The following is a 20,687-nucleotide window of genomic DNA, read 5'->3' as shown; positions in this document are numbered from 1 at the left end:
GCTTTGGTATTGGAGAAGAGTATTGAATATACCATGGGCTGCTAGGAGAACAAACAGGTTTGTCCTACAGAGGGTGAGACCAGGCTGCTCTTTGAAGGTAAGGATTCTGAACCTTCGTCTGACATACTTTGGACATGCTGCAAGGTGGGACCAGTCCTTGGAGAGGGACATCATGTTTGGGAGTGTGGAGGGACAGCACAGGAGAGGAAGACCCTTGATGAGATGGATTGATTCAGTGACTGGGGTATTGGGTGTAGGTGTGTCAGAGACAATAAGACTGGCATAGGATAGAGCAGGGTTTAGGGTTGTTGTACATAGGGTTGCTATGAGTTGCAGGTGACTAACAATACAACAACACACAACAACAACAACGTCTTCTGGTTAGCAGATGGGTTCTCAACCACTGTGCCCCTAGGGATCCTGCACTAGATCTGCACCACCAATAGTGAGGCCCAGAATTCTTTAACAAGTTTAGAGTTTCTGATTCAGTCAAGGGTGGGCAAAAACTACATTTCTAACATGTCCACAGGGGATGCTGTGGCTGATGCATCTGGGACTACCCCGTATTCTAGAGAAAGCCTATTAGTTCTGAATGAAACAAATGATGATATATTATATGAAAAGATGCAACAGGGCAAGTTTGTGAGGTAACTTAAAATTAGCCTGTGGTGCAATTTTTGCATTCAGATTTTAGAGTAATTTGTCTATATGCAAATAATATATAGTAAGCAATCAATTTGAATGAGTGTCATAACAGGCTAAATTCTTACTGGGTGCTAAAGGGACTCTCTACAAAGTCTCTTGCTGGTTGAGAAAGGCAGGTGACCTGATACGAAGCAGGCTGTGCAGTGAGTGAGGTGGCATTACTGGAGTATCTAATGTGCATCTAGAAAAGCAGGGTGCTGTCCTATATGAAGGTGCTATACTGTACTTGAGGTTCCTTAAGATTTAAGGCATATAGTTATTGAATCTTCCTGGTTTGGCTGGGCTCAGATATTTTTATGCAAAACAGAACAAAATAATCAATTTTCATGCTACATAATTTTTATTATACTTAGGCTAGCACTATGGTACCAGAATGTTAGGAAGAGTTCCCTTAAATTCTTTCTAAAGAGCTTATAAAAGTTGAACAGGAAGGATTCATATCTCTAGAGTTAAAAAAAAAAAGACACCAACAGGCTTGTACAGCCTGAGAATAGTAACACGTTAACTGGAAGTAAAGTGATTTTATTTTAGATATAACAATAGAAAGGGTCTATTAGGAAAAAGAGCATGAACCAGGAACCGAAAGCATTTGCTTATGTCATTCTACAATTTACAGAACAAGATAATTGTTTCTCAAAACCAGACAATAGGTTCAAAAATACTGCTCTCCACACCCTTAAGTGATGCTGTTTGGAACAATGGTTATTATAAAGCCATTTCTTACAAGCATGTTTCCAGCTAGTTCTGGTGGCTGTGACTCTCTTACTTATCTTCTTTCTTTCTTCTCCCTCATGAGCTTTTTGCTTTCTTCTCGTCGTCTTTTATTCACTGGATTCCGAGGATCATAGATTTCAAACGTGTCTGAGTCTTGCATGCTTGCATCTTTCACCTTTCTGCTTTTATCCTCAAACTGAAGTACATGTGACATCCTATAGGAGGAGAGAGAGATGGGTCTGTGATCTTGTCATAAGAACTAAGTACACACATTCTACGTCACATTATCCTTGGCATAATAAATTGCAATGATAAAGGTAAACCTAGATGGGCTTATGCTTACTGGTGCTGAAATCACATGGAAACCAACTCCTCAGAAAACACTGAAATTTGAAAAACATGTCTAGAGTTCTGCTGGTTTTTATTTGTAGTACTGAACCACTATGCCTCAGTATTCACTTGGAGTTCTGACCCGAAATAGAGGTTTAAGAAGTTCCACCTAGAAGTGTTCCCTGAAATACACAACAGAACACACAGCTTTTTTTCCAAGGGCATAGTCACTTAGCTAGAATAGACCAATCCTATTTGGAATTTTTCCTCCAGTATGAAAATAGATCAAAAGTAGGGAATATTTTAATGCACTTTAAACATGAGGCTCAAATGGTTTTATGATTCCTCTCTCTGGGAAGTACCTGGGCTTTCCATACTCTCCCCCTCCACACACCAGGAAACCAAGCTTTTGGATCCCAGCGATGAATTTGCTCCTCTCATTGTTGACTACAACAAATCCAGCCATCCTGCTCTTCCTACTGTATCAACCTCTTACTGGTCTTAAGGTATCAACACGTGCTTGAATCCTAAGTAGCCAGCAGTTGGCTATCCGAGCAGCAGTGAAATACGTAAGTGGTTAGCTGTGCTCTGCTTAGAGGTGTCAGGATAAATAAGAGAAGTTAAAAGAGCAATTTCAGGGCAGTAAAATGAGCTTAGAGAGAAAACTTTTTTCCCGTACAAGTCAACAAAACAAAAATATTAAGACTTAAAAAAAAATATTAAGACTTTCTCCCATTAGTTATTTAAAAATGTATTTTATGGGCAAGCCCAGAACTTTTCTGTCACAGCAGCTACGAGTACACTTCTTGTAGGATATGTTGTTGTGACCCATTGAATTGGAATCGATCCATAGCGGACCCTCCAGAAGATTTTGAAAGGCAATGCACTGCATGGGAGAGGAATGATCTCCCTGCTCCTGTGGAGCACCTGGTGGACGGGAATCGCATGCCCTTGGACTGCAGCTTCTAACCACTAGGCTGCCAGAACTCTTTTGTAGAATGAACGCTCTAGTGGTAAGAATCCACCAGCTGCTCCCTGCAAGAAAGATGGGCAATCTCCTCTCCTGCAATCTACTTCTTAAAACCCGCTCGAAGGTCAGTAATGGCTTTCAGAGGAAACTAAACATGACATTAATTTACTTTTCCCTATTGAAACACTAGCACAAGTGATGAATAAGTTTTACCGTGGGATAAACTCTTGTAAGCATACTCAAATTTTAAAGAATTCTAACAGAGATTTTGATAGACAACTGAAATGTTACATTATTAGTGATATTATAACTACTAAGAGCTGGTGTTCATCTTGACTAACATGTAGAAGATATGTACCATTTCCATCCCTTTTTATCACTCTGGAAAGTTTATGGAATGCAATGAATACAAAGTATATGCATTACCATACGAATTACCCAGAATGGACTTGAACCTTCTGAGGGAAATCTCATTCCCATTTCTATAATATTAATAACACACTGTTTGCATCAAAGTTCACAAATGGAATCAGTACATGGAGATCTGCAACATCACATGCAAGAAGTACTTTTTACACCAGCATTGCTTTACCGAACACTTGATTTAGAAAATGCATCATACAATAATTACTTATTTAGATAAGACTCCCTGATAGTTTGCTTTTCGCGCGCTTTCATTTTCCTACAATGGTAAAGCAATAGCTTCTGAGAACGAAACATTCCCCAACTCTTAGAAAAAGGCTGATTGTCTCAAAGCCATGGTTAACAAAAACCAACCAGAACAGCAGGACAGAAGGAAATAAAATTCAGTCAATTACTGATGACTTGCCTTGGTCTACAAGATAAATGACAAACCAGTCCAACGCATATACCTCTGAAAGCCAAATAGTCAGGGAAAGCCTCATGCATTTGAAAGCTGGCCAATCAGAGGCTGACTCCCTTCAGTGACCAAGCTTCTGAATGTCAGTCAATCAACAACAACCTCTCCACCTCAGGCTGATGTCAGCCTCTAAACAATTCCTAAGCCCAACACTCCAAATCTGCAGACTTTTTGCCTGGAGATCACAGATCTTCTTTACGTAAATAAATAACCAATCAAGTCTTTTGTTTCAGATAGTGATTATGGTCCTCTCTTCAACACTTTTACAATATGTGCTACATTCCTCATGAAGTGTACTCTTTGTAAAGTTTTTATAAATATATCACCTTTAACAAATTTAAAGATTGCCTTAGACTTATACAGAACCCAAGCGCTACAGTGAGCATCACTACGTGGGTAACAGCTTTCCTAAGGGCTTGTGCTGACATTTAAGACAGTAAGTCACTGGAATCCTATGTCCTTTAAAAGATTTATTTAATATTCCTACATAAGAGTTTCTTATCAAAAGTGATACACTCCTATGCATGAGTACTGAATAAATTTTTTAAAGGGCACAGGTGGCTTTGTAGGTAAAGAGTTGCACTGCCAACCCAAAAAGCAGATAGTTCAAATCCACAAACTGCTCTGTGGGAAAAAGATGGGCAATTTCCTTCCATGTAATTTACAGCCTCTGAAAACCAGCTAGAAATCAGCTATGAGTACCAACTGGATGGCATATAACAACCAGAACCACAACATGTAGCAGTGTATGACTAGGAAGTATCTCCTTAGTTAGCTTATTTAGGTCTTCTAATTCACACATTCTTCTACTTCAAACACTGTGCTCTTCTCAATTAAAAAATAAAAATGGTGGGTTTTTTTTTCTCTCCTTGCTATCTATTTCTAGTAGGGGCTGCACATGTTCCAAAAACAATTTTTCCAGAATTGGTCAATTAAAACCATAAAAAGGCATAATGGTGGCAAAACATGAAGAATGTAATCAATGCCATTGCATTGTAAATGTGGAAACTGCGGTGGTAGACTGTTTGGGTGCATATATTTTCACTACAGTTTTTTTAAAGGAAAAATGCAAACCAGAAAAAAAAGGCACCTTACTTCTTTCTGTGCCAGGAGAGACTCTGCAACTGTTGGATGTAACTGGCTTAGGTACAAGAAACGAAATCTAGACAAGTGAACAACAGCATAAAGTCCAAAGAAGAAACACATTTTCTTACAAATGGGGGGGGGTGGGGATAGAGAAGAGAAAACCATAAATTAAAGTAGCTGTCTTTTTCAACTATTTGTTTCATACACGACTACACTAAACAAGTCCAACATTTTGATTAATAACAAACCAAAACCCAGAGGAAAGGAAGGGCTATCAGCTTACAAACTACTTCAGTTTTAATACCATAATACTTAGCATGGCTGGTTACTCTGCAATAATATTTAATGTTTAATAGAAATTAAAGCATAATCAAAATGCTTCACCCATTTATCTTTCAACATGCTTCGGTCACTTCATTTTAAAAAGCAAAACAAAACAGTTATTATGATTTTCAGCATAATAAACTCCTGACCTACGTGCCTCCATAAATCACAGACTGCAGTGAATTGAAAGCATGCCCACATTTTACAGCCTCCTGTGAGAATACACACACAGACTTACAACACAGACTTAATTCGAGTACATAAGGGTCTGGTAGTTTACAATCTCCTATGTCCCAATAATTCAATACTATCCAGTCTGTGGCTGGTCATGGATTTGGCCTGACAAAAGTAGTGAATTTTTTGGAATTATTTATACACTGATCATTTACATATGAAAATTTTAGGACTTGCTCACTTGAAGGCAAAGGCAAAAATTTACTTCTGATTTATAAAATACTCTACATGGGCTCAGATTCTCAAACAAGAATACTGATTTTAGTATGTTACAAAAATATGGATGCTTACCATTTTCATAAAGTCTGTGTTTAGCAAGACAAGTGTTTTTTTTTTTTAAATATAGAACTGTGTAGAATTATAAAGTATGTTAGAGATTCGTATAAAAAGGACCTGGATCTTGACTCATTAACCTAGTCTTTACAGTTCTCATACAATTGTGAAAGATTAAAATGTGCCAGCAATTAACATTAATGGGATGTACAGGAGAGGAATTGAGTAAATAGCTCAATACAGAATTCTAATAATAATAACTCTTTTCCAATTGGACTGCAGTTAAATTCACTTACTCATTAGCAGAGTCGGAACCAATGCATAGCTGACCCTCCAGGGGGTTTTTGGAGGCTGTAAGTCGGGAGGAAACGGCCATCTTTCTCCTCCAGAGCTGCTGGTGGCTTGAAACCACCAGAATTACTCATGCTTCAGTAACTAAACATCTGTTTTTCCATTGGCAATTCCATCCTTCTTCCCCATTTCCCAGTCACCCTAACTTAGGAATTATCACCTACTCCATAGGTTGGTGCCAATGTCCGAATTGTTCTACATCTGTACTATTTCCCCTCTAATCTGTAAGCATTCCAAAATAGTTTCCATACACACTACTTTTTATAGCATTCTTTTGATCAGGAGAGAACGGCAGCCATATTAAACGAAAACATCTCAGCCTGACCCTGGAAACACTCTTAGAACTGGATGTTTCCTTTCTCACTAACCTTATTTGGCCCCTTTCTTGAGCTCTCGTCATTTTGCAATTGCCTCTAGACTGCCAGTTATTTGCAACACGTTTTTATCTTCTTCAGAGTTGTACTTCCGGTGTTGAATATGCTGATCCGTTTTCGGCCTCCAATGCCTCTTCTTGGGCAGGCCTGCTGGGAGGACTAACTGGTTTGTTAAACTAGCATTTGGCCTCTCTTAGTGGGGAGGGCCTGTCTTTTATGTATATGATTTACCCCTGCAAGGCCCTCTATGAGGTGGATTGATTCAGTGACAGGGGTAATCAGGATGGGAGTGTCAGAGACAGTGCGATTGGCACAGGACAGAGCGAAGTTTAGGGCTGTTGTACATAGGGTCACTATGAGTCGCAGGCGACTCGACGGCACATAACAACAATCACCACCCCCCCCACCACCACCACCCCCCCTGCCTAACAGTGTTATGCTCAGTACAAGTGCACCTTTTCCTGACCTCTCACAGCTCAGTGTATTGCTGCCTTCCCACAGCATTCACACCAGAGATTGCAGATTTAACTCCTCAACAGGCAATGGGAACATGCCGATGTTCTTATCCATCTCTTACAGCACCCACAGTAGACCAGGATAACAGATAGGTTTCTTTGTGAAAACTGTACTTCTCACAGTGTAGTCCTAGAACCTCTGAATTAAATGAAGGCTGTACAATGGAATCAGCTAGGTAATTTTTAAAAACTGTTAATGCCAGGCCCCAACCTGCATAGATGCTGATTTAACTATCTCTGAGTAGGCCTCACCATCAGTAATATGTTAAATTTTCCTGTTGTTCTTGTTGTTAAGTGACACGGGGTCAAGTATGACTAATAGAGACCTTATGAACAGCAGTTCTGTACTCTGTCTGATGCTATGCCATTCTTACCATCTCTGATACACTTGATTTCATTGCTGAATCCATGGTGTCAATCCATCTTATTGAGGGTCTTCCTTTCTTTTGGTGACCCTCCATCTTTGCAAGCATGGTGTCCTTTTCCAAGTGACAGCTTCTCCTAACATGCCAAAAGTATGTGAGATAAAGTTTCACTATCCTTGTCCTCAGGGACCACTCTGGCTGCATCTTCTCCAAGACACAGTTGTTCATTCGTTTCACAATCCATGGGATGTACTCAGTGTTCTTCCCCAACATTACAACTCAAAGGCATCGATCTTTCTTCCGTCATCCTTATTCACTGTCCAGTTATCAGATACATAACCTTTCTTAGTGATTCTTAAATGTAGCAAAAGTTAAGTGTTAATTATAGTAACAACAGTATTGTTGTTATGTGCCATCTGGTCCCCTGCAACTCATAGCAACCCTATGTACAATAGCTCTGAAGCCTGCCCTACCCTGAGACAGTGTCGCTGACTCTGACACACCAACCCCCATTTCCCCAGTTACTGTGACAATCCATCTGTTCTAGGGTCGATCGATGCCTTTGAATTGTGGTGTTGGACATACCATGGTATTGAACATAACATGCACCACCAAGAGGATAAACAGGTCTGTACTGGAGTTTCTCCTTGGAGGCAAGGATTTTGAAGCTCCACCTCACATACTTTGAGCACACGGACAGGAAGCAGTATACCACTATACATTTATATTCTCAGAGGGATTGATTTTATGGGTCTTTTGCTCTTATCCCTGCAGAGACAGAAAAGCTGGTTCCTTGTGACAAACTAATCATATACACTTAAGTGACCTCTGCCTCTATTACTTGAGCTGAATAATCTCAAGTGCACTAGCCATTTCTTACACACAGTTTGAGAATGAGGCAATGAGCTATATTTATTTATTCAATAAACATCTACAGATTCACTGTATGTAAAGCTCAACGCTAGACAAGGTGAACTTAAAGCCAAATATGACGTAGGCCTGAAGTAAACAGTCTATTAGGGAGAATACACAAAGAGGTGTCACACCATGGCTAGTGTACATTTTGAAACTGCCTGAAAATTGCAAAATATGACAAAGGAAATACCCGAGACACAAAACTATAAAGTTTACAAAAAGCTTTCACAGGTTGTCTGGTATTATAAAAATATTTGTTATGATGTAGACAGGTAGGGTTTATTATATTCTTGTTTCACAATTTCCAAGATTCAGAGTTGAGAAATTTATAGCTGGTAGTTTTTCTTCCCCCTCCCCCTTTTAATTTTATTTTAGTTTCATTTTATACTGAATTTACTTCCCAGCTGTAAGTTTCTGTTTCTTTAGTTGCTTCTGGAATACATTTTTATCACGAGAAACTTTCTCTTTGGGTTTAGAAACTATTTCTTGGAGGGGGAGTCACGGATGTGCTAGTCCAACTATGAGCAAGAATATCTTGGGAGCTTGGTTCACCTGGATGTGTCTAAGGACCAAAAAATCTACAACTAAACCCTTCTTCATTGTTGTTATTAGGTGCTATCACATTCAGCACAATTCATAGAGGGCCTATGAACAACAGAACTAACCCTGTCCTATCCTGTGTCATCCTCATCGTCTCTGACACACATGCACCCACTGCAGCATCACTGTGTCAATCTATCTTGTTGAGGGTCTTTGCCTCTTTTTATGTCCCTCCACCTTTCCAAGCATGATGTCCTTCTCAAAGGACTTGTCTCTTTAAGCAACATGTTCAAAGTATGTGAGATTAAGTTCACCAGCCTTGCCTACAAGGAACATTCTGGCTGCACTTCTTCCAAGATATATCTGTTTATTTTTTGCAGTCCATGAGATATTTAGTATTCTTTACCAATACCACAAGTCAAAGACATCAATTCTTATTTTGTCATCCTTACTCACTGTCCAGCTATCGGATGCATAGCAAGTGACTGAAAAATGCCTGAATCAGGCATTCCTTAGTCTTCAAACTAACATCGTTGTTCCTCAGGACTTTTGAGAGGCACCTGACTACAGACTTTCCCAATCCAATCCATCTTCTGATATCCTGACTGCTGGTACCAAAAGTACTGATGTGGATCCAAGTAAGAAGAACTTGTTGACAACTTCTCTCTCTCTTCTTCATCTATTATGATATTACTTATTAATCCAGTGGTGAGGATTTTTGTCTTCTTGACATTGAGATAAAATCCATACTGTAGGCTGTAGTCTTTTATCTTCTGCAGCAAGCAGTTCATGTCTTCCTTACTTTCAGCAAGCAAGGTTGTGTCATTTGCAAAATACAGATTGTTACTGAATCTTCTTCCTGATGCCACTTTCTTCTTTATAGAGTCTAGCTTCACAAATGATTTGCTCAGCATACAGACTGAATAGGTATGGGGAAAGGATACAGCCCTGATGTATACCTCACCTGATTTTAAATCATGTAGTGTTCCTTTGTTCTGTTTGGACCACAGCTTCTTGGTCTAAGTCTAGGTTTCATGTGAGCATAATTAAGTGTTCTGGGGTTTAGTCATTGCATTTTTAACTGTATGCAAGAAAACTTTTGGGGCGATAGACCCTGTTTCCAACCCCACCATTTGCTTCGGTACACCTAACAACTCCATCATTGTACTGTTGTTACTGCAAATGTTGCTTCTGCAAAATTATATCTTTCAGATCCTTAGTGACATTTCAGATATCCCTGTTTGAGTATCTAAGGTTTACCATTTAAAATTATCTTTCCTAGCCAAAAGATTAACTGTTTTATGCTGAAGTAATTATTGTATTAAGGAGAGAGGATACTATGTAAATGGACGGGAATAAGTGAATGGGGTGTGTTAGCCTATCCATAAGAGGACTGGCTAGCTACCTTTCCATAAGGGCATTGGCCAGTCTCAATATTCTAGAAAGGGATTGGCTAGTCTCACCAATGAATTTAGGCAAACCACAGCGAGAGACAGACAGATCTTCTGGCGCCACAGAAGACAAAACAAGGCAATATAGGATACCCTTCTTGCTCCAGCTACACTCATGGCAGCAACACCCACTCATTTTCTGAGATTACCTCAAGCTGCTTATGGAAGAGCTGACCAGGCTTTCAATGTCTTTCATAGGTAACAAACTTCCATTTTGTGAAGATGAATTTAATTTTTGGAGCATGCATTCATAATTTGTTCTGCTAAGATTAGTAACAAACCAGTTACAAGAAGTGTGGAGTCAACAGTTTCCCAAATGTTTGACCTGCTTTATAACATCATGATTTCCAACATCTACAGTCCCTCATTCCTTCAGTTCCATCACCCCTCAATATCCCTTGGGTTTGGTGGTTTGCTAGAAGGTTTCCCAGAGACTCAGGGAAATGACTCATTCTACTGTACCTGGTGTAGACCAGAGTTAAAGAGACTGGTAAGTGGAGTAGCTGGATGCTGTGTCCCAGAATAGCTGATGTTCCAGAAACAGGGCTAGTATTCAGCTCTCCTGAGTTTATACAAGCCTCTAGTAGTGGAGGGCTTATAGTTTACCCTATCATATTTTCATAATACAATAAATTCTTCAGCACAAAACAGCTAATCAATATATAGGAAAGATATTTTTAACAGTAAATCTTTGACATCACAGAGCAACTAAAAAAGTTAATTCAGTGCTAAGTCTACCGAATAAGTTTAAAAAAATAATACTGGGTAGCATTATTTTTGAACAAAATTATAAATGATAAGAAAAATTACTTGTATAGCTCCTAGGTGGTTTTTTTTTTTTTGGTGGGTTTTTAAGATAATGGCAACAGATGTTTCAAAAATGTCTTGAGGAATGTGGGGAGCATCTTTGAGAAGAAACAACTTTAGTTTATGCGAACGCTTGATTAAAAAAAAACCAACAAAACAAAAATGTTTTCAACTTTCACTGTATATGTCACTCTTATGCTTTGAATCACCATTCTCTGTAAGCTGGTTTTTTTTTCTTCTTACTTTTCCTAAAATCTAACTGATAAGTAAGGATAGGTCATTCAGCTAGAGGTCCCCAAGAAGCAGAGTAAGGGATCATAGCCTGGTCCAGTAAGGCTGGGTGGTCTGGTCATCTTTTCTTATTTTATTATTTTTTTTTGTCATCTTCTGTTAAGCACCAAATCACTAATAATTATCTTATGATCTATGATGACATCCATGTTTTTTTTGTGTTGCAATTTTCTTCAAAAAAGCAAATCTCTTCTGCCATGAAAATTCATCTGTTTAAAATACTCTGGCAGCTTCTTTATTGTCTACACAAGGAAACCCACATTTCTTATTTGGCCTCTAAGATGTGGCTTCTGTTCTACTCTATAAGCTCCTATGCCACCCTCCCCCATCACTTTATGTTGCAGACATCCTAAATCGCTTGTTTACTGCTGCTCTAAATGCCATACTCAGTTGCTAGAAAAGGACAATATGCTTGGTAGAGGGTCAGTGAAAACAAGGGAAACCCTCAGTTAAGAGAACTTGACATAACAGCCACCATACCATTAAGAAGAGGACATAGTTCGGGGCAATGTTTCATGCATTTCAACACGAGGTCAGCATTCAGCGAGTCAGAGCCAGCCTGATGAAACGGTAACGTCCATACACTATGTACTTCTCCTTCCTAGTAGATCAGTCTCATTCCCTGTGAGTCATTGACTCCTCTCTTGGCTCTTTTGTTCTTTCTCAGGCAGGGTGAAGGCCTTTTTCTATTCTTCCTGAGAACCATGTATCTCTCTAGCTTTCCTCATGCTACACTTCATCTCACTTACTTTAGGCATGTCAGGAGGGCCAGTCCTTTGAACAAGATAGTATGCTTGGAAAACAGGGCATTAGTGAAAGAGAGGAAGACTCAATGAGATGAATTGACAGTGACTTCAACAATAAGTCTGAACATGGTGTAGATTATAAGGATGGCGCCGGATCAGGCAAGGTTTCAAACTGTTGCTGACAAGGTTGCTATGAGTCATTTTTGACACAACAGAAACCTAACAAGAGTTATTGCCAAATCCTTTGGCTAGATTCGAGATTTTGTTCACCTTTCTTAATAGTCGTAATTGTTATAATGTTGTTGTTATGTACCATTGAGCTGGAAGCAACTCCTAGCTAACCCTCCAGCAGGTTTTCATAGGCAGTAAATCATATGGGAGAAGTGTGCTCATCTTCCTCCCAAGTTGAAGCTGGTGGATTCCAATGAGTTACCTTTTGGGTTGGCAGCACAACTCCTTACAACTGAACCACTAAGTTCTTATAATAGTCTAGCATTGTGCTCTTTTAAAATCTCTCTCTCTCTATAGGATCAAAATGACAGTAACTGAAAAGACAGATAAAAGACTTAGTGGTCAGTGAATTTACACGAATGGTGGTGGAACAATTCAGAGAAGGAGGGTAAGAATGGCTACCCAACTCAAAGAATATAATGTCACTAGTATGTACATATAGGAATTGTTGAATTGGTGTATGTCCTGTTGTTTTTTTTAAAGCAATAATTTTTTTTGTTGGTTGCCATCAACTTGGTTCTGACTCATGATAACTCAGAGGTATCATAGTGGAACTGTGCTCCATATGGTTTTCAATGTATAATCTTCCAGAAGGAGACAGATCTGTTAACTGAGATACATTTATCTGCATGGACCTGAACCACTAACCTTTTGGTTAAAGGTCAAGTGCTTACTAGTTTGTACTGCCCAGGGATTCTTCTACTAAGCAGTTGTTGTTATGTGCTGCTGGAACCAACTCATGGCGGATCCTTCAGCAGGTTTTCGGAGGCAGTAAACCACGTGGGTGGAGATCCTTCTCCCATTTTTCTCCTGTTGTGTGGCTGCTGGATTGGTACTACGTTCAGTTTGGCAGCACAATTCCTGATCTCTAGGCCATCAGCTCCTTTCTAAATAGTATTACTATGTAATGCTTAATTATTTAGCTATTATATTAATAAATCCTTTAATGTTCCTTTAAATAACTCTTCTTTCAAATCTCATAATACAAAAAGGAAGCGGTAATACCCCAACACTTATAAAGCAGCTATTTTTATCACCATTAAGTTTAAGTTATGAAAATAGCAAGTTTGGATTTTCCTCAGATGTGCTAGTTAAGCCGCTTAAAGACTGACATTTGTCTTCTGCATGTTCAGGCTGAGTCATGAGGTGACTAAGTGTCCTCAGGTAGTCTTCTTCCACTAGGGCTGGGTCCTGCTGTTCTTGGTGAAACTTTGCCATCCATCACAATTGTCTTTATTGTACCAGGCTGGGTGCTTCTTATTTTCTCCGTTAACTTAGAAATCTTCAGAAATCCTTAAGACAGCTCCTGCTAGTGGATCACAAGTTAGTAAGATCTAGTTGAAATTCTTGGCTGGGAGAAGGTCTGGAGGGAGACATGTAACAGAAAATCAGAAGCAGCTTCACTAACCATGTGATGTACCTAGTGTGCACATTAGCATCCCTTGTCACAGAGAAGGAAATACAGGCCTGACGAGTTATGCAACTTTGCTACAGGCACAGTTAAGGGTAGAATCAAATCCAGGTCTTCAACTTCAAATCCACACGCGTTTCCATAGTGAGTGCTACAGATTCAAAAGCACGACTATATAGGTTTTTTGAGCCTCAGAAAAGGTTTTTAGGAGAAAGTGGGAATTAAACTGGGCTTCCAAAGATCAGGGGACTGACAGCAGAAGCAATGAGGCATTCCACTGAAGTGATATGGAAGAAAGCATACTGCAGCCCATCTATGACATGAAGAGCATGATCCTTTTAAGAACCAAATGTAAGTAAAACTTATCAAATAACCTTAGATCTTTATATGTCTATTTCTAAATAAGTCCAATCTACTAAGGTAATAGTCATAATAAAAAATGAAAACTATAGAATCAAAGAATGATATTATAGAAATACTACATATATGTGTATTATATATAAATTTGTGTGTCTATATTATAATACATACACACAGAGGTCTTAGTGACATAGTGTACAAGGTGTTGGGCTCTATTCATAAGGTTGGTTTTTTTAATTAAAAGTACAGCTGCTCTGTAGAAGAAAGACGGGCAATGTTTTGCAAATATTTATACCTTTGGAAACTCAATTGAAGTTTGCTACATGAATATCTACATTTCTGTATCATTAATTGAACAGCATTTGATTCTATACATGAACCACCATTTATAATTCATCCCATATTGTAGGATTTTCAATCTGGGCCAAATTTTTCCTTTTCTAAACAACAGTGTGAATAATATCCATGTAGATAGATTTATAGAAAAATCAACAAATAATGGAGTTCTAATATTATCTCTACCCAATTTGCTCTTCTATTATTATTATTTAGGGTTTTCAGTAACTTGTAATTGTAGTACCTGCTACAAGTTCTAAATAAGAAAGAAACAAAAACCCAATATAGTCCGTACTTCATTTTCTCATCTTCACCTATCCCTGGCAGCTATCAACATATACTTTGTTTTGTTTGTATACATTTACTCAGTTTTTTTCCTTTTGTGTTTGGTTAATTTCACTCAGAATAAATGTCTTCCAGGTTCACTTGTGTTATACAGTATTTCCCTGAATACTTCATTAGTCTTTAGTGTTGTATTCTGCCGTACATGTACACTTCTTTTTTTTGGTTTATCCATGCACCTCTTGATGGACACTTAGGTTGTTTTCATCTGTTCACTACTGTAAATAATGCTTCAATGAATGTGAGTGCACATATAATAGAGTGAGTTCATGTATTATTTCTTCTTATTAATATCTTACATAAGTTGGTTATTTGCTATATTTAATAAACTATTATGTTAACTAGAGTCCACAGTTTACTGATGACAGGAATTCATATTAATAGACACATACCAGACAAAATAAGAATGAACCTAAAGGTTTAAGTATATATATATATATAGTATATATTTTAAAAAAGGCCTAGAAAATTAGGCCACTGGCATGCTTCAAGTCTAGCTGAGAGGCCACAGGACACAGATGCTTGTGAAGAACAAAAAAATGTCAAAAAAGGAAATCAAGGAAGAAAAGTAAAGTTGAAATATGATTGTCAACAGGAAACAGAAACAGCAACTTAAGGGAATATAGGCAGAAATTATCAGACACTAAATGTGGAAACTGAAAATCTGAGAGTAAGAATAAAACAGGGACACAAACCATACAATACTTGAAGAAAAAATAAGGAAAGGTAAAGAAAGCATTAGGTAAATGAAGCAAAGAGGAAAAGAGACACTGGCCTCTGGAAATAGAAAACGTAACACAAAAGGCAGTAGATTTTCCTTTACTTTTCACCCCCTTGCTTTAAACATTGAAAGGATGTTAAAGCTGCCTGATGTTTGTAGATGTCCAGTAAATGTTAGATTTTTCTTAAAACTAATTTTACTTACCATGGCCAACTGAATTATTTACAAAGAACAGAACATTATTATCACATTTAAGTTGATTACTTACATTAATACCAGAGGGGAAAAGAGATATTAACAACTCAAAATTATAGGCAGTAAAATTATTAACAAATGTCTTTAGAAGATGATTTTCCCAGTGGAATGTGAGACAAAGATTCTCACCACAGGACCAATTGGCAGCATCAGGATGGATGGCGAAGAGATTGAGATTGTACACAGCTTTAGTTTGCTTGGCTCCATAGTCAACAGTCTTGGCACCAGCAGCCAGGAAATTAAAAGGCGCATTGCAATGGGAAAGTCTGCTGTTAGGGACCTCTCCAAAGTGCTGAAGAGCAATGGTGTCTCTTTGGAGACTAAGGTGTGTCTGATACAGGCCATGGTCTTCGCAATCACCTGTTATGCATCAGAGAGTTGGACAATGACCAAGGAGGATAGAAGGAGAATTGATGCCTTTGAGCTGTGGTGCTGGAGAAGAGTATTGAGAATACCATGGACTGCTAGGAAAACAAACAGATTTGTCCTGGAAAGGGTTAAACCAGGTGGCTCCTTGGAGGCAAGGATTCTGAGGCTCCGTCTAACATACTTTGGACATGTGGTGAGGAGAGACCGGTCCTTAGAGAGGGACATCATGCTTGGGAGGGTGGAGGGACAACGCAGGAGAGGAAGGCCCTCTATGAGGTGGATTGATTAAGTGACTGGGATAATTGGGACGGGAGTGTCAGAGACAGTGCGATTGGCACAGGACAGAGCAGAGTTTAGGGCTGTTGTACATAGGTTCGCTATGAGTCGCAGGCGACTCGACGGCACATAACAACAACAACAAATGTGAGACATTCCAGGGATTCAAGCAAATAAAACAAAATGAAGTTAAATGCTATCTACTCTATAACTTTGTTAATCCACTGTGTCCTGGTCAGGTTCCAAGAAGATGGAAAATGAAAATCTGATTAAATGTCTCATAAAAATATCTATATACCTATACCAGAAAATGGTATTAAAATATCATTTTAATTCCTCATGCTACTTATTTTTCATATGTGATTTTTTTTCTACAAGTCTACAGACTAGTTCCTTCTTGGCAAGATGGCTGTAGTTCAGGTAGCTGCCACCTGTTAAATAATGATGATTTTTTATTTCATGCTTCATTGTCTAAGTTTTTTCCAGGTATGGATAACTAAAATAATGTAACACCTTATCCAGTAATTTAAAAAAAAAAAAATTATCAAGTCACTTAAGTTTTTAAAATAAAAATGTGCATGTTAAGTAATAAAGGGCCAACTAGTTTTACCAAATATTAAACAGTATTACAGTAATTAAACCAATGAAGCACTGGCACAGAAATAGAAAGCCAAGCAATGAAAAACAAGAACAAAACCCTCAAAAATATACATTTGAATTTATCTCTAATAAAGGACACAATTAATAGCAGTGGGCAAATCATAAGATTATTTGTGATGCTTAACAATCTAACAAAAGCAGTTTTACAAAAAATATGTTTCAGCGGGATTAAAGATATTGCTGTTATGTACCGTCAGGTCAGAACTAACTTAGAGCTGACCCTCCAGCATGTTTTTCAGAGGCTGTAAATCACATGGAAGGAGCCTAACTTCTTTCTGCAGCTGACAGATTCAAACCACATGCTTTTGCATTGGTAGCACAACTTCTTACCACTCAGTCACTATAGCTCCCCTGATAAAAGATAATACAACTATATAATACTTGCCTAAGATCAATGATTATGTATTTATATAATCTTGGGATTATAAAGGTCTTAAGACCAGGTAAAACACATAAAGGAAAAGGTTGGCAGATTCAGTTATACACATATTTAAGCTCCATTTTAAAGATAAAATTTCATAAACAAATTATAGGGTATTAGCAAACTGCTAAAAAAATAAAAGGCCAGAAAGATAGGTTTTGCTAACTTTGCAAAGGCATTTTACTGTATGGGTCATAATGAATTATAGATATTATTATGATAAATGGGAATTCTAGAACACTTAATTGTACTCATATGAAACCTTTCCATGGACAAAAAACAGTTTTTCAAATAGAGCAAGATGATTAGAATCAGAAAAGCTGTGTTTCTGGGCTGTATCTTTTTATCATACCTATTAAATAAATTATTGATCAAATAATTTTATCATACCCATTCAACATATTGATCAAATAATTTGAGAAGCTGGGCTATATGAAGAAGAATGTGGTATCAGAATTGGAGGAAGACTCAACAACAATCTGTGTTCTACAGATGACACAACCTTGTCAACGACCTTGCCAAAGTGCTAAAGAGAAAAGATGTCAGTGTAAAGATTGGTGCGCCAGAACCAAGACAGCATTTTTGATTGCTTCATAGGCAGCTCTGGTGGTAGCCTAAAGGATAAGGGGTTGGGCTGCCAACTCGAAAGTAAGCAGTTTGAATTCACAAGCTGCTCTGAGGAAGAAAGATGAGCAATCTCCTGCTGTGTGATTTACAGCCTCTGGAAACCCAACTTGGAGGGCCAGCTATTATGAATTACTTAAGACTCAATGACAACGAATTTGAGGTTTTTACATATGCATGAAATTTTGGCCTATGAATAAGAAAGACCCAAGAAGAACTGATGCATTTGAAATATGGAGTGAGAGAAGGGTATAGAATGACCAATAAACTGCCATAAGAACAAACAAGTGTGTCTTGGAGGAAGTGAAACCAAGGCTCTCCCTTTGAGACAAAGATGGTGAAACTTCCTCTTACATACTTTGGGCAAACTGCCAGGAGGGACCAGTCCTTGGAAAAAAGACATTACGCTGGGGAAGGCAGAGGGTTGGCAAAAGAAAGGAAGATCTTCAGCAAGATGGATTGACACAATGACTGGAACAATGGGCTTGAATATGGTGGAGATTGTGAGGAAGGTGGAAAAGAGGGGAAGGTTCTGATCTGTTGTTCATAGCGTCGTTATGGATTTAGTTTCCTAATGGCATTTAACAAAAACATAAGGGAAGGAAAAAAGAAGTGTACTATTTACTATTCTAATTAATAAACAGGGAAAAGTGTTCTAGGACAGCAACAGTTTAGTTCATTATCTGAACTGCAAGAAAGCAGGAGTAATTTATCAACAGATCATAAATTAGAGAGAAGTTTATGAATTAAATATAACATCTAAACATCTAGTAAACACCTTCAATATTATTTGCCAAAACTGTTCTGTAGTTTGAACACTTAGTTGAAATTTTGATATTAACAAATTTCCTGGTACAGGCAGGAAGAAAAAGGGGGAGTACTTAACAATTGTTGACTGCTGAGTCACCTGCAACTCACAGCAACCCTATGTACCACAGCTCTGAAGCCTGCCCTAGCCTGGGCCCGTCGCACTGACTCCAACACATCTACCCCTATTTACTGTATTTACCAGGGAATGAATAAAAACAAAACAAACCAAAACAAAACAAAAATAAACCAAAACAAAAAACCCAACACAAAAAACACCCAATCAAAACTAAGAGTACTATTTAACAACAAGGCCTGGTAACCATATACACTCTCCATTTGACTTAATGAACTGATCTGTATTCTTTTCTTCAAGTTAATGGACTGAATCTGTCTTATTAACTTGATTTAAACCTTTAGAGATTATCCTATTATGAATGATTTCTCAGTTGGGGAACCTCTGCACTCCTTCCATAGCTTACAAAATCCAAACCCCTCCCAACAATTCTGGCCAGTTGTCAACGTACGTGCCTTACGATTTTCAGAACCTCTTTGCCTTATGCTCTTGACACAAAAAGCATGTGAGATTCAGCTCTCCTGAATTTACTCCCAAACACATAAACCCAACTCCACTGAAGACTGTTAATAAGATTAAGTTACATCCACACACATGTTGGACTCATTGGTGGGAAGGTATTAAGTTATTGTAATATTCCATCAAGTTGCCTGCAACTCATAGTGACCTCATGCATAATAGCTCTGAACCTTGTCCTATCCTGAGCCAATCTCACTGCCTCTGACACACCTGTTCCCATAACCCACTTACTGCGTCAATCCATCTTATCCAGGGTTTTCCTCTCCGGTGTTGTTATTACACCCTTCCAAGCATGATATCTTTCTCTCAGGACTGGTCCCTCTTGGAAACATGCCCAATGTATGTGAGAAAGAACTTCAAAATCCTTGCCTCCAAGCAGCAGCTTGGTTTCACCTTCTTCAGGAAAAAACTTCTCTTGGCAGTCCATGGTATCTTCAATACTCTTCTTCGGCTCCACAACTCAAAAATCATCAATTTTCTTCTATGATCCTTAGTCATTGTTCAGCCCTCGGATGCAAAGTAAGTAACTGAGAAGACCATGACCTGGATCAGGCACACCTTTGTCTCTAGAGTAACATCATTGCTCTTCAGCATTCTGGAGATGTTCCTGACAGATTTACCTAATGCAATTTGTATTTTGATCTCCTGACTGCTGGTGCCAAGAGTTTTTTGATTGTGGAACCAAGCAAATGGAAATTGTTAACAGTCTCAATCTTTTCTCTAAATATCTAAATATCATAGTGCTGCCAATTGTGCCCAGTAGTGAGAATCTTTGTCTTCTTTCTGTTGACCTTCAATCTTTAATGAGGACTACAGTCCATGACCTTCTTCAGTAAATTATCCAGGTCCTTTTCACTTTTGGCAAACCAAGTTGTGTCATCTGTATAATGCAGGTGGCTGATGAGTCTTCCTCCAATCTTGATGCCACATTCCTTTTCATAAAGTCCAGGCTCCCTGATGATCTCTTCTGTGTATACACTAAAAAGGAATGGAGACAAGATGCATCCCTGACATACTCTTTTCCTGATTTTGAACCATGCAGTGTTTCCATGCTCTGTTCGAATGATTGCTCCTGGTCCAAGTATACGTTTCCCATGAGCACAATTAGGTGTTCTGGGATTCACATACTTCTCAAGGTTAGTCACAATTTATTGTGATTCACACAGTCAAATTCATTTGTATAAAAATAAAACAAACCAAAAAACAAAACCACCTTTGTATAGTCAGCGAAACACAGATAGAAACTCCTCTGGTACTCTCTGCTATCAGCCAAGATTCATCTGATACTGGCTATGATAGCCCAAGTACCACAGCCTCTTCTAAAGCCAGCTTGCACTTCTGAAAGTTCTCTGCCAATGTATTGTTTTCAGTTATTTTTGGATAATCTCCAGAAAGATTTTGCATGCAT

General features: G+C 38.4%; 1 protein-coding gene across 1 annotated transcript in view; it reads right to left on the bottom strand.

Moving 5' to 3' along the window:
* Positions 1–1,471: 1,471 nt before the first annotated feature.
* Positions 1,472–20,687, bottom strand: part of CWC27 (CWC27 spliceosome-associated protein homolog (S. cerevisiae)) — a 288,670-nt gene continuing 269,454 nt past the window's right edge. The window contains exon 13 of the mRNA XM_006899364.1: positions 1,472–1,634. Within this exon, the coding sequence (XP_006899426.1) occupies positions 1,472–1,634 (163 nt within the window). The remainder of the gene's footprint in view (positions 1,635–20,687) is intronic.

This window comes from Elephantulus edwardii, unplaced genomic scaffold, assembly GCF_000299155.1.
Source record: "Elephantulus edwardii isolate Elephantulus edwardi_28Jun2011 unplaced genomic scaffold, EleEdw1.0 scaffold00254, whole genome shotgun sequence".
Classification (NCBI taxonomy): domain Eukaryota; kingdom Metazoa; phylum Chordata; class Mammalia; order Macroscelidea; family Macroscelididae; genus Elephantulus; species Elephantulus edwardii.
This window is presented reverse-complemented; position numbering and strand designations above follow the sequence as displayed.